The following is a 15,860-nucleotide window of genomic DNA, read 5'->3' as shown; positions in this document are numbered from 1 at the left end:
TTTTTGTTTTGGGTTTTTTTTTTTTTATTTTTTCTACCTCTCTTCTCCCAGACGGCTGCCGAGCAGCCTTCCTGAGCGCACCTCAACAGCTGCCGCTCTGGCTGACTGAGCGCACGTCCCCGAGCCCTGGCCGTGGCACCGGTAACGCGCCGTGCTGCCGGGCGCTCTGCGCTCCCGGTAACGTCGCATCCGCTGGCCAGCCGTTAACGTTGCCTTGCCCGGAGCTGGTCGTTTCACTTGTATGACTTTGGAATAATCAAAATATTGTTACGACCACTGGAGGGGAAAAAATGCAGATTCTGAAAAAAACAAATCTGCTCTCTGTAGTTTAACTTCCTGGAAATTGAATGGGATATTTCTGTGTCATGGTTGATACTTACAGTTTTTAAGTTCATATGGCAACAGTGCTGATTTTGTGTATAAAAATTAGCATGCAATGGTAAACTTAACACTATGTTTTTTTCAGTCTGTTGATGTTGTGTGTGGTTTGGGCTTTCTTCTGTTATAAAAATAACATTTATATGTTATATATTTCCTTATAAATAGGAAAAAGGGAGATGCTGATATTGATCTTCTTTGTGGGCTGGGTTTTTTTACTGCTGTTTCTCCTTTCGTGGACCTATGTGAGCTTTGCCTTCATTAGTAAACTTTTTCCCAATATTTTTGTTCAATGATGATTAAACTACGGATCTTTATATTCATTAAGGACGCTGTGTATGAGCTGCTTGAATAACAGAAAAGATACTGGAGGAGAGGTTAGGGGAATGAATAAAATTGCTTGGTCTCTATTTCATTTCCTTTGGTTTAAATGCCAGCTGTCTTTCAAATATGAAATTATTTTTCTTTCATGTCTGCTCCTAGGCTAAAACAATCTGTTTGAAGTTTTATGTGAAGATATATATAGGACTTAAGTAAAATTAACTATACAATACCCCTGAAGCAAAGGGAATATAACTTGCATGGAGTTTTGATTTTATTCTTTCTAGAGCACAGATCACTCTATTACAACATTTCTCTTTGTTCTTGTAGCAGGAAAAAAGGCTTTGATCTTATTAAGTATTTCCAGGCATATAGTAGATGGAAGTGCTGGTACTGTAGGAGAGCATGGCTTGAAAATTGATAGCATGTGCCTGTTATGGGTCAGAGGTGACCTTTATGAGCTTGAAGAGTTAGTAAATAGATGACAAATCATATGATGATCCTAGATCATGTTGCCCAAGGTTTTATTTAATTTTTTTTTTTTAACATCTCACTAGCTTTTAGCATTTTCTCTCCTAGGAATTCTGCAAGTTGGACTAAATTACTAATTTAAATATACAGAAGGAGGATATGTGAAGTTGGGGGGGTGGTTTTTGTGTTACAGTTTTTGAAGCACACATACTGGTGTGTATGCCAAATCTTTGTATGAACCTTCCCATGATGAGAGAACAGTACATACCCTAATTTTGATGTCTTACTGCTTTTATTTGTATTGTTTGATCAGTCAGTAGTTGATGGTATGTACCTCATTGTTTGAGATTTTTATTTAGATTATTGTATTAGATTTTGGATATTAACATTCCTTGATACCTGCTGATGTATATAAAATCTGATTTATTTACACACAAAGCAAGTGGGAAATGACATGTAGAAAATGTGTCTTAAACTTTTTATTAAATATGTTTTGTTCTTTTCAACTTCTTAAATTTGTAAGCCAGAAGAAAGCTTAATATTAAGCTAAAAACCAAGTATCTGAGCATCCCAATAGATGGTCATGTGTGCACTGGCACATAAATTAAAAGTTAAAAATTGTCAGGGGTTTTTACTGTTAGAAGAGGTTCAATTTTTGTAATTACTGTATGTTTTAGGATGGACACATGAAAGTGAAAAGTAGTGTTTTAATACAAATCCCTTGCTAAGGAGTAAAATTTTACCGTTATGTGTAATAGGTGTTTTTAAAAAAAATAATAAAATTCAAGAATCCGCACCAAATTAAAAGAAAAAAAAGGTCTTGATCTGTTTCGTAAAGAAAATTAAGCACTTGCACTGAACTAGGTTTAGCCTGTTTGGGTTTTTTTTGTTTGTTTGGGTTTTTTGTTTGTTTTTTTTTGTCCTTCACCTGTTGATATATAGAAAATACTATCGGTTTATGGAAGGCTTACAAAATTTTAACATAGAGCTTTTTGAAAAAAAAATTATAGTTAAAAATTGCATCTATCTTTTAAAGTTTTTCTTCTCTTTCATTCAAGAGCTACGCTGCAGACCCCCAAAAATCAAAACACCTAAGTCCCATTTTTAAAAAAGCTGCAAAAATGTTTAGGTAGAAGTAATAGCACAAATTTAAATTATATTTTTTAAACATTTTAATTTTATTATTTTTTAACTAATAAATAATTAAGCAAACTTCTTCATTCACTGCGGCCTCTTTGTTTAAATTTTATAAAATGCAATAACACCAAAATAATATTTAAGTCATGGTAGTTTTGTATCTTTTTTAGTACATAAAGAATAAAATATAGACTTGAAAGATTTCCACTTTTTTCAGTTCACCTACAAGTTTAGAAATAAATTGGTTATTCTCTAAATGTACTGTAAAATTATCTTTGTATAGATCACAACAGAGTAGTGTCAGTTATCACCAAAATAAATCATTTTAAGGAACAATATTTTATTTTATGTCACCTATGACTACTGTTTCATATGAGAATAAATTTGTGGCTATATTACACATTACTATGGTATTCTGTGCATTGTATGGGTTAATTTGATACACAAGTCTATGTACGAGTATTTTTTATTATTGAATTTTTTTTTTTTTCTCAGCATAAGCTGAGATTTTATTGAGCCCTTTTCCAAGGTGGTGTTACTGCATATTTCACAGTAGATTTCTACAATACCTATTCAAAAAGGGAGAAAAAAAGACCAGGAAATATATATATATATTTTGCATATATGTAATGCTTTGTGATTTCGGGTTTTTTTGTAAACTAGCTTATATTGGGATTTTTTTGAGAACAATTTTTTTGAGAGAAAACTCTCAAAATTCTCAGGAGTGTAAAAGGCTATTTATAAATGTGTCCCTGTGTGTGCGTACATATGTATGGGCACGTGTCTACAGATGAATAAATACACATAGGTGTGAGTATATATGTGTATATTTGGGTATTTTTTAGTGGAGAAAAATGCCTGTCTTGCAGCCATTGCTCTCAAGTTATAGCAGAGAAAAACATGTTAATAATATTGCATGATGCTTAGATGACATGACAGCACGCCTTTCTGTAGCTGTTATGCAATAAATAATGTACTAAGTCTTTTAACATCAATGTAAAATGTTTTCAGTTTGTAAATTTTGGAGCAACCAGGTGCTAAAAAGAACGATTCAATTCTGCTTTTATTAGTATTGGGCCAGTTAGTATACAGGGAAAAAAGTACAATTAAAACTGTTCTGTACCATATGCTGCCCACAGCAACTTAGACAAGGTCAAAGCTAACATTTGTAAGTCAGGACAAACATAAGATCATCTGGAAAATCTCTAGGGGTACACGGCTGTGGACATTGAATAAAGAGAGGTAGTAAACACTGGTTAGCTGGATTTTTTTTTTCTGTTCCTCGCCCTTCTCTTTCCCCTCCCCATCGCACTAAAAAACGATGAGTTACAATGCATCAGCCCAAGAGAGTTTTCCCTGCTCCACTCCACTGGCTTGAACTGCCAATCTACTGAGCAGTTGGTCCCCTGCTAGAAGGGTGTCTTGTCTGCAACAAGCTTTATTGATGCTTTAAAAGTGAAGGTTATGTCCATTTCCTTGGGCAAATGAAAGCAGCTAGGGATGGGATCAGGTGCTGTATTGGACCGATCTATATTTCTCAAAATGTGAGCACCAATGAGTAACACACCCCTGTTTGCTTTCGTAATCACGTGCATGTTGAAGTCTGTTTGTAGAAATATAATAGTCTGTGTCGGAGCTACAGAAACTGAGAGTACTAGCGAGTCCAGAGAACAGATAAACAAATGCAAAAGATAGCATTATATCTACTACTGCGTCTTCCTGTGGTCAATACTGGTGATGGGGATTCCTACCACAGCTAGAATAGCCTTCCGAAATACAGGGAACAGGTTAAGAAAACAGGCTGATTAGTTTCAACTTTTCCATTTTGTGTTTCCTTAAAATCTGAATTTAATCAGGAATTTTTGAAGACTTAGTTGTATGCATCCTTTAGTAACAGCATAGTTTGAAGAGCGTGGGGAAGAGATTTTACTTAGCAAATAAAATACAAAAACAATCTTCAGGCATTATATACGCATATATATTTCTGGTGTTGTTCCTGCTGCCTTAGCTTCTTTTTCCTCCCCTCTCTGCCTCACACTACAATTAAAAAAAATAAAATAAAATCAAAAGGACAGACCAAAACGTTTTCATATACTGAATTTGGGATTTTTGGTAAGTTTGCCTGTCACTTTTTAACATGACTTTAAAATTGTCATTTACTGAGGAAGAAGCTAGGAAGCGTTTGCGCTATGTATCGTTGCAGTGGGATTCTGCATTTCAAAAATACCCAAATAGGCATGTATAGCATGCCTAAACTGCATAAACATTTATTTAAGATGGAATTCAGTTTAGCTACTTCAAGGATTTTGAATTTTATACCATCCTTAAAAATTATGGTTGGATTTGCAGGCAAGACTGATGTTCTGTTCTCTTAAAGGAGTGTTTCATTTTCATTCTGGGTGGCGAGAAGAGTGTTTAAAATGGATGAACCTTTACACCTGGTATTGGAAACAAAAAGTATGATAGAGGATATGGTATACTGATCTTGTGTACTAGGGCTCTTCATTTTATCATCTTGCTATCAACTAAACAAGAATTGAGGGTGGGTGGGTTGGGTTTTTTTTTTGGCAGCTTCTGTCTTGCTGTAAAGGGGAGCATGGAAAACTATAGTTACTATTCTACATTCCTGAAGTTTTAGTACATGATTTTGTCAGAAATATAATAAACATGAAAACAAGTTTCCTTTTCCCAGAGCTGCCTTTTAGCAGAATGAGCTTTTGCCACAAAACCTGCAGATAATACACTGTAAAATTTTGCCACATGTACAAATCATTCATCAGTGCGCACTTGCTTAGTGCATGACTGATGCTGATGGAATGTAGATAGGCTACTTAGCAGAGTTTACAAGCTACAGAATAGGTTATCCATCTCCACTGGTTTCAAAAAATTCTCTGTCTCCAGCAGCTTGATAAATATTTTCCCAAACTTCCAAGAATCGTTAATAACTAGGCTTAAATAAGTAACATAATTCACAATTCCATAAACGGTATGCGTGATGGGAGCCTTGGTCTTGAGATAGCATGAGCTCATTGGAAGTAAGGTTTGGTTGCTTCATTGCTGTTTTTTAATCTGCTTTTAATATCAATATTAAACATTGATAAATATTTAAGAATTTGAAACAGATTATGGGAAAATTGCCTGAGAGGAAGTATGCCAACAGGAGGACTCTCAAGTGTTATATTTATTAAATGCATTTATAGAATGCGACTTGGAAGTTTTACTTAGCATAGAATTTGGTAAACCCAGATCTTCAAATTAATATTCATGTTATTGGCACTTGTATTAGTAAACAGATGCACATTGTTAATCCTTTGATATGTTTTAGATATATTAGGTCTGTGTAACTTTCATGATAGTGTTCATTACGTATGTTAATCACCAGGGCAGATTTCAGAACTGGATGATGCATTTGTTTTGCTTAAACCTGTAGTACAGATAACGTCTTCTCAGCTCTGTTCTGAAGTCAGCTCCCACCCATACCCCTCCAAAAAAAAAATCTTAGTTGTCATCCTGCCTTTTCTACTGGAGAAACATGTGGTGCTCAGTTGCCGGCTAAGGTTAAACCACGACACCAATTCAGGGTGTGGAAGAGACCGATGTGGGTCTCTGACTTGATGTCCTTTGCAACTCATTTGTCCAACTTCCCTCTGCAGAGGCTATCTACCCTTCAGAAGCGCTGCAGCATTAGGATTGATGTATATTCTAGCACAGCTCCAAAAAAGTCAAGTCCTCCACTTGATAAGTCATGTAAAAAACCTGGTTTTGGCATGTGTTTATCAGAAGGGAATTTCCCATTCATAATCAGAGAGTGTTTTGCTTGTCAGCATGGAGACACATCCGATGCCTTTGGGCGCAGTGCGTTTAAGGGGATTAGAAGATGGGCTCCTCTTCTACCTGCTGGAGACAACCCTCTTCAAGGAGACTCTGCAGACAGGCTGACCTTTTAACAGTATTCCTTGTCTTAGTGGGAATGTCAGCCAGGAAAAACTGGTTTGATGCCTCCTGGATGTCGTGTTATCAGTTTAATAGCTAAAAGAGGCCGTCTTGAGCAGCCACGTCATACTTATAACTGCCTTACTCAGCTGTTGCAGAAGAGAGAGCCCTTTAACTACGGCACAGACCGGGGAGCTGCTGCGCAGCCATGCAAGCCTCCTGCAGACCAGCAGCCACAGAGGCTACGTTTTGCTGGATAGGGGTCCTAGTGCATGCAGGGCTTTCAGAATGAACAAACTAGTTGCCCTGATATATCGCTTCCCTTTGTGTCACCTTTTTTTTATCAACTTTATATTTAAAACCTTTGTATTTCGCATCTTGGGGACTTCACGTTAATCTTAGTAAATTTTCTCCTTTGCTTTTAAATTTTGTTTGTAGTAACATAACATAAAAATTATGATTAGGTCATCAACCAGGAAAAAAACTGGCGCTCATCTGCAGGTGATCAGATGACATCAGAGGCCTGGTTTTAATTTGTGGGTAGTTCTGATTGTAACTAAAAGAGACTTGCTCCTTTTGTGGAATTGGCTGGCTATTTCCCCACATCTGGAGTTAATGAAGTCTTTGAGACCACATCAGTTGTGTTTTGCCGCAAGAACCCTTTGATCTGAAAAATCTAGACTGGCACAAGTGCAGCTTCATAACATCGCAGCTATGTTTTTGCAGGCTATAGTTAAGATACCAAAACAAGGAGAAACTATATAAAGTTATGTGTCTGTGCAAGGACTTTCATGTAGCTGTTTGGAAGGGCCTCTTTTACGTTAATATAATTCATAACATTTTTATTACATTAATGGCTTGTACATATGTATCTGTAAATGACATATTTGTAGGAGTTTCTCAGTTTAATTTCCCTTTTAGTGTTTAATCAGTTTTTATAAATCACCCAATTATGTAAAATGTTAAAATTTCAGTCTGAAGCTTGTATTTACAAATCTCATTGATAACGTTACAGTTTAAAAGAAGTATGATTTGTCATTGTAGGTGATTTTGCATTAATCAGTGTACATCTCCGTGGCAGTGCTAAATGTCATAAAGCTTTGTTTCCACTGCTGTCCTGTGACAGTGATAGATTATCCATCAGCTGTAGCACATGCTGCGTTGTTCTGCACAACAGAGAACTTGTAAATTAAGCCCAGTTTTGCCTAATACGTTTGCAGTCTTATGAGTGCGAGTATTTACAATTTGACAGAGTGACATTTCTGTTAAAATATGTCTGAGGCATGGAATATACATGCGTTCAGCATAATAGTAAATACATATGTACTGTTAACATTGCTTATAACGTATATGTTGTTCTGTCACTCAGGTTTGGTAAGCATCTCTATTTTACTTTTATTCCATACATTGGAAATCTGGAAGTAAAATATTGAACAAAAGCTCCCTGAAAGGCTTTCTTTCCCAAAATTTTTTTCCTTTATTTTGCTTAAAAAAAAAAAAAAAGTTACAACAAGCATGCAACTGAAAGTCGTAAGTTTTCCACTTGACTCCTTTTTTTCAGGTGTCTTTTACCTGCTGCCGTTTTCATCGCATGACTTGTATCGACAGCTATGCCCTGGCTTCATTCCTTGTGCCCTTGTCCTGATTCCATCATACTGTAGTTTGATAGATTTTATTGAAATTCTGTTGATGTAAAACGGGTCTAAGAGAGTGGTAAATCAGTCCCTCTGATAGAGGAGAGTGCTGTCTGCAGGCACATGCCCAGCCATTTGGTCTGACAACAGCAGGCTAGAGCAGCGTTCGGGAGTGGGGAGGAGGGGTATTGGTATGCAAATGAAAGCGGGACTTGCCCACTTCACTTTCTAAATATCCGTATCGGAACAATCGCTCTCCGGGAGAACAATGGTTCTCTTTCAGGGAGCTTACGCTTTTTTGTTGGCCGGCTTGGTTTTCCTGGCCCTTCTCTCGCTTGGTAAACAACATCCCAGAAAGACAAGGGAGGGATGTGAATGTTGGAGATACGTGCGTGTGCTTGTATTTCCATAGGAAGGGATAAAAACGCTAACTTCTGAATTTTAGGGCATAGTGCACTTTGTAAGTTGCATTATGTAAGCTTTGAAGTTTTAAAATTCTTAATATATGCGTTTGTGAAGCCTTATGTATTTACAAGTAAGGTGCATGATTAAAAAATAAAAATACTGCATTTTTTACTTTGTAGCAAAGAGATGCTCTGGTTTCAGTGTTACATTTTGATACTCTTTGCTGCCATATTTGTTAATTTTTTCTTTTAAAGATTTTTCTTTTAACCATACAGTAGTCATATTGCGATATTCAGTATATTGACAAAAATACTGTTATGAAGAAATAGCATCGCTTAGAACAACTAACGTTATGGGTAGAGTCCCTGAGTGTATGAATACTGGCTTTGTTGATTGGACTTATTTATTCCTGAATATGCTTTATATTTCTTCTTAGAGTCACTGCAGTGAAAGACTTCTAATCCTTATGTCCTTTCCTTATTTGCCATCTTACAGTTTTTAACTTGTTAAGAAAATTCGTTGTTTGTAAGTTGAGAATGGCCATTCCAATGTGGTGTTACACTGGAAAAAGAATGATGCTGGTTTTCTTTAATGCTAGGCCAGTGTGAAAATAATTTGCTCGATGTTGCAGTTTTAAGATTATTCCTCAGGACTTGAATTGCATACATTTTTGATGACTATACAAAGGCATGCAAGTTTCTGAATGGACGATACAATGGTTGCATTAAAATCTTTGTTTGTCACTGGATGTTCTTTTTCTGTCTGATTGTTGGGGTGCCAGCTAATTAAATATTCAAACAGGCATACAGTTGTTTTAAAATAAAATTTGTTTGGGGCCCAGTTGTTTAATCTTGCTTTTTTTATCTTGAGCAACAAGTCTGTGCGAGTCACGCACTTAGAAAGCAAAATCAGCATTCAAGCTTTTATCAGGCCACCTGGCTGAGTTGGCACACCAGAAAGTGTGTTGTTAGGATCATTCTACTGTAGTTCCTCTGTACTGTGGCAACTTGCTAAAAAGCAAATAAAACAAGGGCAACAAACGTTGCAGCTTGCTACACTGTTCTTTTTTCATTTGTGCTTTCTATCTGTGTCTGCATGCTGTTATGGGTTTTTTAATGCGCGACACCCAAATATTACTAACCTGCTTTTATTGCTCTCCCATATTTAGGTGTATGCACCATCCCCAAGTTCTGATGATTTCAACAGAGAATCTCCAAGTTACCCGTCTCCTAAGCCACCAAGCAGTATGTTTGCTAGCACTTTCTTTATGCAAGGTGGGTAAAATAACTGTAAATATATGGGTAGGTGTCACTTGTTCTTTAGGCAGAAATCTGCAGTCAGCCACTGTTGTACTGATTCACTGAGGAAGCATAAAGGTAACATATTGTGCTAGAGCCTGTGATTAAGTTTTATATACTTTCAAAACAGTTAGATGAAGGGAGCTGTCTGTTGATTTAAAGTTTTTCTCATGACGTTAATTGCTGACTGAAATTTAAGGGGATTATACACCAGGCCAGATGGACAGAATCCCCCATCCTTTGATTTGTAGGGGCTTCAGAGCAGCACACTGGAGTGATAGAGAAAAATGAGGTGAGGGCTTCTTGACTGTTCTGGAATTTGACTGTACAATATCAGCTAACAGTCTTAAGTTCTCAAATGCTTGTATATCCAGCATGCCAGAAAAAAAAAGGGGGGGATTGCATTGAACAAAACGAGAGCAGAATTCATTTCCTCGGCCTCACATCATATAATTAGCTTGTACTGTAGTCTGACGAGGTTTTGGAGCACATTGAAAGCATAGTCTCTCAGTACGGGAATTTACAGAGCACTTCAGTTTGTGCTACAGAAGGAAAACTGCATTGACACACGGGTTTAAGGCTTATGTAATGTAGTAATTTCCATTACTTAAATCTGCTATTATGAAATGTTTTTAATATTTTTATGGTACGAAGGTATTTTAGACTATAAATTGCTTATTTTAGGTTAATAGATGTTTTGCACTGTATGTTTATGTGATGAGCTCTGTTTAGCCAAACTTCTCTGTCCTCCACCCCCTTTTTTATTATTTATTTCACTCTGGAATTTTTATCAACCCTCTTCATATAAATCTGGCCTTACTGAAGGTCTGTGTAATTAGCAGAAGTACTTGGTATTTTCTCAGCTGTGGTTGGATTGTATTTCAGCTATAAAGCCTCTGTTGGTTTTTGTTTTTTTTATAAATATAGCAACAGTGTGGTGGCATGAAAATAGAAGACGCAATATAAACTGGTCACCATTTCCCTGCTGATGTTAGCCTGAGTAGCTGAATTCTGCATTCTTTTAAAATAATTTTGTAAAGGAAATTAGAACTCAGTATTCTTCTTCACTAAATGTATTTTTCTTGTTTTCTTTTTTATTAAAAAATAATTTAAAAAAAAGATGGGACCCACAATTCTTCTGACCTCTGGAGTTCATCCAATGGCATGAGCCAGCCCGGCTATGGTGGGATGCTGGGAGGCTCCTCTTCCCACATGTCCCAGTCCAGCAGTTACGGCAGCCTGCACACACATGACCGTTTGGTAAGATACACAGCACAGATTAATGTATTTGTACTTGTATATGGAGATCACAAGAATTCATTTCTTGTTTGCTGCTCATGTATGTCAGTTAAAAACTCAGTTGTCAGAAATCACAAACTTACTGTGTTAGATTTATGTCCTTTTATTTATGTCTGTTGTATAAATAAAAATCTGGCTGTAGAGTGGTCTGTTCAGAGGATGGATGAGTCCTTTTCTTTAATAAAGAGCTGGGTGTTGTATATCTGGTATCTTAAAATATCAACATTTATTTAAAGACTACTTAATGTCTTATGTCTGTTTCTCTTCTTTCTAGAGCTATCCCCCGCATTCAGTCTCACCTACAGATATAAATGCCAGTCTTCCTCCAATGTCTAGCTTCCATCGTGGCAGTACCAGCAGTTCACCTTATGTAGCTGCCTCACACACTCCACCTGTCAACGGATCAGATAATATTCTGGGTAAAAAGTTCTTCCTGCTTTTTTTTAATTTTACAAGAAAATGAAATTTAGGGCTGCATGACGCAAAAAATCAGTAAGATTTAATTTATGGGATGCTTGTAGATCAGGGATACCATATCACTGTGGCATTTCTGTCCTCAGTATGGCTGAGATGAGGCAAATTGTTTTGCAGTCAGCTTAAGACTTGCTGGTTAGTTGCTTTCACAGCCAAGCCTATGCACAGGAGATTGTATCCATCTAACTTCATGGCAATTATCCTTCCATAGTTCAGTATATGTACATGTTCATATAGGTAGTTCTGGTGGTGTAGTTTTCAGAACTGCTGTATCACCAAGGTACTGTGCAGGAGAAAGGCAGGGAGACTCTTTCTTTGGGGAGCTTGATAAACTGCATTGTAAATTCCTCTCTTAACTGATCTAGAGATTACTGAGTAGCCATCTCAGTGGCTGGTTTCGTCTCTTCCATGCTTACCTAGAAGGCATGAAATATAGGATGATCATCTGTTCCTTGTACATATTTGCACATCTTAAGATACAGCCGTAGAAATTGCATGCTTGTAGACGCTCCTTGTCAGTTCAATATGATTTGTACTTAGCTTCATTTTAGGTAACTGGAATTTAGTTAGAGTGACTATATTGGCTTTGATTTGGGAACATGTTTTACGGTCAGATCTTTAAACAGAACCCAGTTAATGACTCTGCATGGGAAATTCAGGCTGGGAAATCCAAGTTTGCCACAAACTTGAAACAGAGTGTGTTGCATGATTTGGATTTCTGATGTGAACGGCTTACATTCACAGTAAATACAATTTTTTGGCATTAGAAGTCGATAATTGGAGGAAGGAGATTCACTTTTAAAGGGTCTATCTTCTACAGTAAAGCAGATAATTCAGAGGATTCAGGTCTCTTCTGTGTTTCCAATTGGTAGGGCTTCAGACCTCTTGGCTTGAGGGTGTGTGGAGCAAAAGGGCACGCAAAGCTGCTGACATGCAACTGAGAGCAAGGGTGACAAAGCTTGGTGGGCAGGAGCTTTTCAGGGATTTTCTAAAATAAAGATGAGAGTACAACAGAGGGAATTAGAGCAGGGGGAGCAAGGAGACACACAAGAAACTCTTCAGTGAATTTGGCTTTAAGAATTAATGAAACGTGCAACACTTTAGTGATAACAGTTTAGAAACTAGCTGCAATAATATAATTTTCTGATTTTTATTTTCTTTTCACGTTTCATTAAAATTAGCCTGTATTCCTAGAAAATAATTTCAGTCTTTTTTCTAACTGCTTTCACTTGTTGGTCCTTAAGTTATCACGGTGATATTGTGTTTGACTTTAAAGAGAAGAGCATCTAAACTTAAATCTAATTGTTTTAATTAAATATTTAAGTATAATGAGAACCGATTCTGTTGACACTGACTTCCTCAGCATATCCGTTTTAAAAGTGGTTGCTCAACTGTACATGATGAATAAAATAATAAAAGTAAATAAAATTTCAGCTTTAAAAATAAGTGTTGGGTTTGTTTTCCACATTACAGGAAACAGAGGAAATGGTGCTGGAAGCTCACAGACAGGTGATGCGCTTGGAAAGGCATTGGCATCTGTAAGTAGCAGTTAGAATATTCAGATTTGAAAGACGTATTTTGAACATTGCAACTGTTATTTATGTGTTCATTTTATAATATCAAATCAGGCGTTTTCATGTATGAAGTTAAAATGATACATATGATATATGATACAATGTCATATACTAGACAAATGTCTATATAAAAGGCAAGTGGAAAATGCTTTTATCTGTTGAAGACATTCTGACTTCCTTTTTTTTTTTAGGTGATGGAAAAATTTAGGCCAGATATAGTTTAGAAAGTTGTTTAGACAAAGTGAAAGATAATAGTAAAAAGTTTAGAGTTTGTTGTTTTTTTTTTTCTATAGTGTTCTAGTTAAAAGTAAAATATTTTTAACATTACTCTTAGAGCAGATCCTGCCTCAAGGTTTAAAATGTTTTCTCAGTGGCGTTATAAAACTGAGAGGTTTTGAATGCTGTGTTGTATAGCTATAATTTATGGAACAGCCTTTAAAATGCTGTATGTGCATAAAGTTTAAACTCTTAACTCTTGCTGGAACAATGTAGATAATGTAAAACGTTGCAAGTATCTTCAATCTAGTAAAAGCTCTGTTTACATATGCACGCATGCAGCAATTATTTTTGCCTTAATACAATCAGATGTACTTTTTATAAAACAGTAATTGATACAGTATAGCAGAAATTTCAGAGTTAGGAGCGGTGGCTGGGGGAGCACTTTGTATTTCTTGTACGTAGCAAACAGGGAGACTAAGTCTGATTTGAAGACAGAAATGACTACTTTGCAGCCCCCAGAGACCATTCCTGGGTTGGATTCTGCATCCCTCACCTCATACCAGTGAATGCAAATGTGCATATTCGTGCAGATCCTGTTACCCTTGCATCCCCCAGAGGGTCATATGTTAAAAGATTACCAGATCTGATAATGTCTGTAAAGTCCATATTGGGTAGGAGAGCTCTGACCTGCTGGCTTTGAGGAGAAAAATGTTCCTGTTGCTTTTGGGGATTCAGCAAGTAGATAACAATTCACGAGTCCAGAGGGCAGTTAACACTCTCTTTTTGTCTGTTTGAGACCTGTCAGAAAAGAGGGGGGATCATTTTGACTCCTAGAAATAGCAATGCTTACATACTTCAGGCTGTTCATTACTCTGCAGATGTATTAGGATGTCTGCTGTTCTGCAGCCTGACCAAAATTTCTGTTGTTAAGTCTGACACGCTGGCCAGTTTGACCTTCGGGACTTTGTGACGTTTTCCACTGTTCTCCTTTTTAAAATTATCTTCTCGTCCTTTCAGGTATTTTTGCCCAAGTCACTAGCTGAGAAAACCAGGCTGATGTTTTGAGGAAAAACTCTAAATATATTGCGAGTGGAAGTCAGGGCAGAAATGTTTAATCTAACTGGTGGGTGGGCTCTGGTTGTCATAGAAACTTGTTTCTGTCATCCCGTGTTGTTGCTTGGCAGGAGCAGCCAGGTCATTCCATAAATCATTTCTGTCATAGCTGATGGTGATGCATTCCATCTGCTCTATCAGTGCATGCCATAGTCTGCACACTTCAAATCCCTCGCCTCATCCATCTGCTTCCCCCGCAACACGCGCGCACCCAGCGCACTTCTTGTGCTTGTTCGGCAAGGCACACCACTCACGGTTGTGGAGAGGAGGGAGGTGGTCTCTCCTGCAGGTGAAGCTAGCGCACGTGAATTGTGATGGCTAGTAAACCAAGAATATTTTTCTGTTTGAACAAAGTTTTATTTAAATACTGTGATTGTAATGACTTTTTTTCCCTTAAGATGACGCTATATGCCTTTCTGTTAGGATTTTAAACGCTACCACTGCAACTGTTGAGAGGAATTTCTGGTTCTAAAATTCTGTTGATGTACATCTCACAATAGGCCTTTCATGTGCTAAACATCAGAGGATACAACATTTGTTCTTCAGTTTAGGTATTAAAGACCATACAGAATAGTATGTGATTAAACATGTAAGGCCAGATAATACATTTGCAAAGGTTCTTTTATTTTAGGTTTAAGCCTGGATAATTGTGGTCTTAATCTCAGGGTAGGCAAGAAAGAGAATTGTACATGAAAGTATTTACACAAAGTTCCCAAAGCCCTGTGGATTATGCATTAGTTTGGATAATGAACTAGTATAGATAGAAAGAAAAGAAAATCTGGGTATTCGTGCCATTTCTAATGTGTTTCCCTGAACATTTGCCAAACAATAACCCTTTAAGATTGTGCCCATGGAGGGTTATATGGCAGGAGAAACATCTGGTTTATTTCATTGCCTAATGCCAAATCAAAACACTTGGTCTTTAATTTAGAGGAGATCAAACAGGAGGACTGTTTAACTTTGTTGATTATATCAGACCTCTTTGTGATAACTTGTGTTTTGATTCCTACCTCAGAACTAGGGGAAAGGCCTTTGTACGGTCTCCGTAGTTAAATAGCCACTGGTCCCCTCACAAAAGAAAAGAAAATGTAGGGAAGTTGACTTCTAAAAGTAATTCATGAATTAAGTTTCTTTGTTGCTTTAGACTCAATAACATTAACATAACAAAGCCTAACTGAAATGTACACTGTAGTGTTTAAAAAATTGGACTAACAGCTCCGAGGTTTGGCTCTGCAGGCTCTCAATTGTGCAGCTTTTGTCTAAGAGCCTTTTCATTAGACCCTGGCATATTGGCACCCCGCTGATTGGAATGGACCATGACTGATAGGGGGAGGAGTCTCATTTGTTGCAGTAAAATGAGTCATGTTACCGTTTAAGCCTGGCAGAAGGTGTCAGGGTTGTTCATCATTGGTCATTTAACAGCACAGCGGCCAGGGACTGCATGCAGAATGAATTCTGACCTCGTTTTTTAGTTGTGGCTGTGGTATAATGTAGGTTTTCCTTCTTATAAAATACAGCAAAAGAAAGTCGTCCGGTAGAGCGGTGGAAAACAACCAGTTTCAAAGGAAACTTCATGGCCTTTGTTCTGACATAATTTTCATTTT

The 15,860-nt window shown here is 37.1% G+C and overlaps 1 protein-coding gene across 2 annotated transcripts in view; it reads left to right on the top strand.

Annotated features, from left to right (window-relative positions):
• Positions 1-15,860, top strand: part of TCF12 (transcription factor 12) — a 182,359-nt gene that overhangs the window by 137,637 nt on the left and 28,862 nt on the right. For both annotated transcript variants that reach the window (XM_009321587.1, XM_009321588.1), the window contains exons 10-13: positions 9,448-9,553; positions 10,698-10,837; positions 11,151-11,295; positions 12,824-12,888. In XM_009321587.1, the coding sequence (XP_009319862.1) occupies positions 9,448-9,553; positions 10,698-10,837; positions 11,151-11,295; positions 12,824-12,888 (456 nt within the window). The remainder of the gene's footprint in view (positions 1-9,447; positions 9,554-10,697; positions 10,838-11,150; positions 11,296-12,823; positions 12,889-15,860) is intronic.

The sequence above is a fragment of the Pygoscelis adeliae genome, unplaced genomic scaffold (assembly GCF_000699105.1).
Source record: "Pygoscelis adeliae isolate BGI_AS28 unplaced genomic scaffold, ASM69910v1 Scaffold183, whole genome shotgun sequence".
NCBI classification, from domain to species: Eukaryota; Metazoa; Chordata; class Aves; order Sphenisciformes; family Spheniscidae; genus Pygoscelis; species Pygoscelis adeliae.
This window is presented reverse-complemented; position numbering and strand designations above follow the sequence as displayed.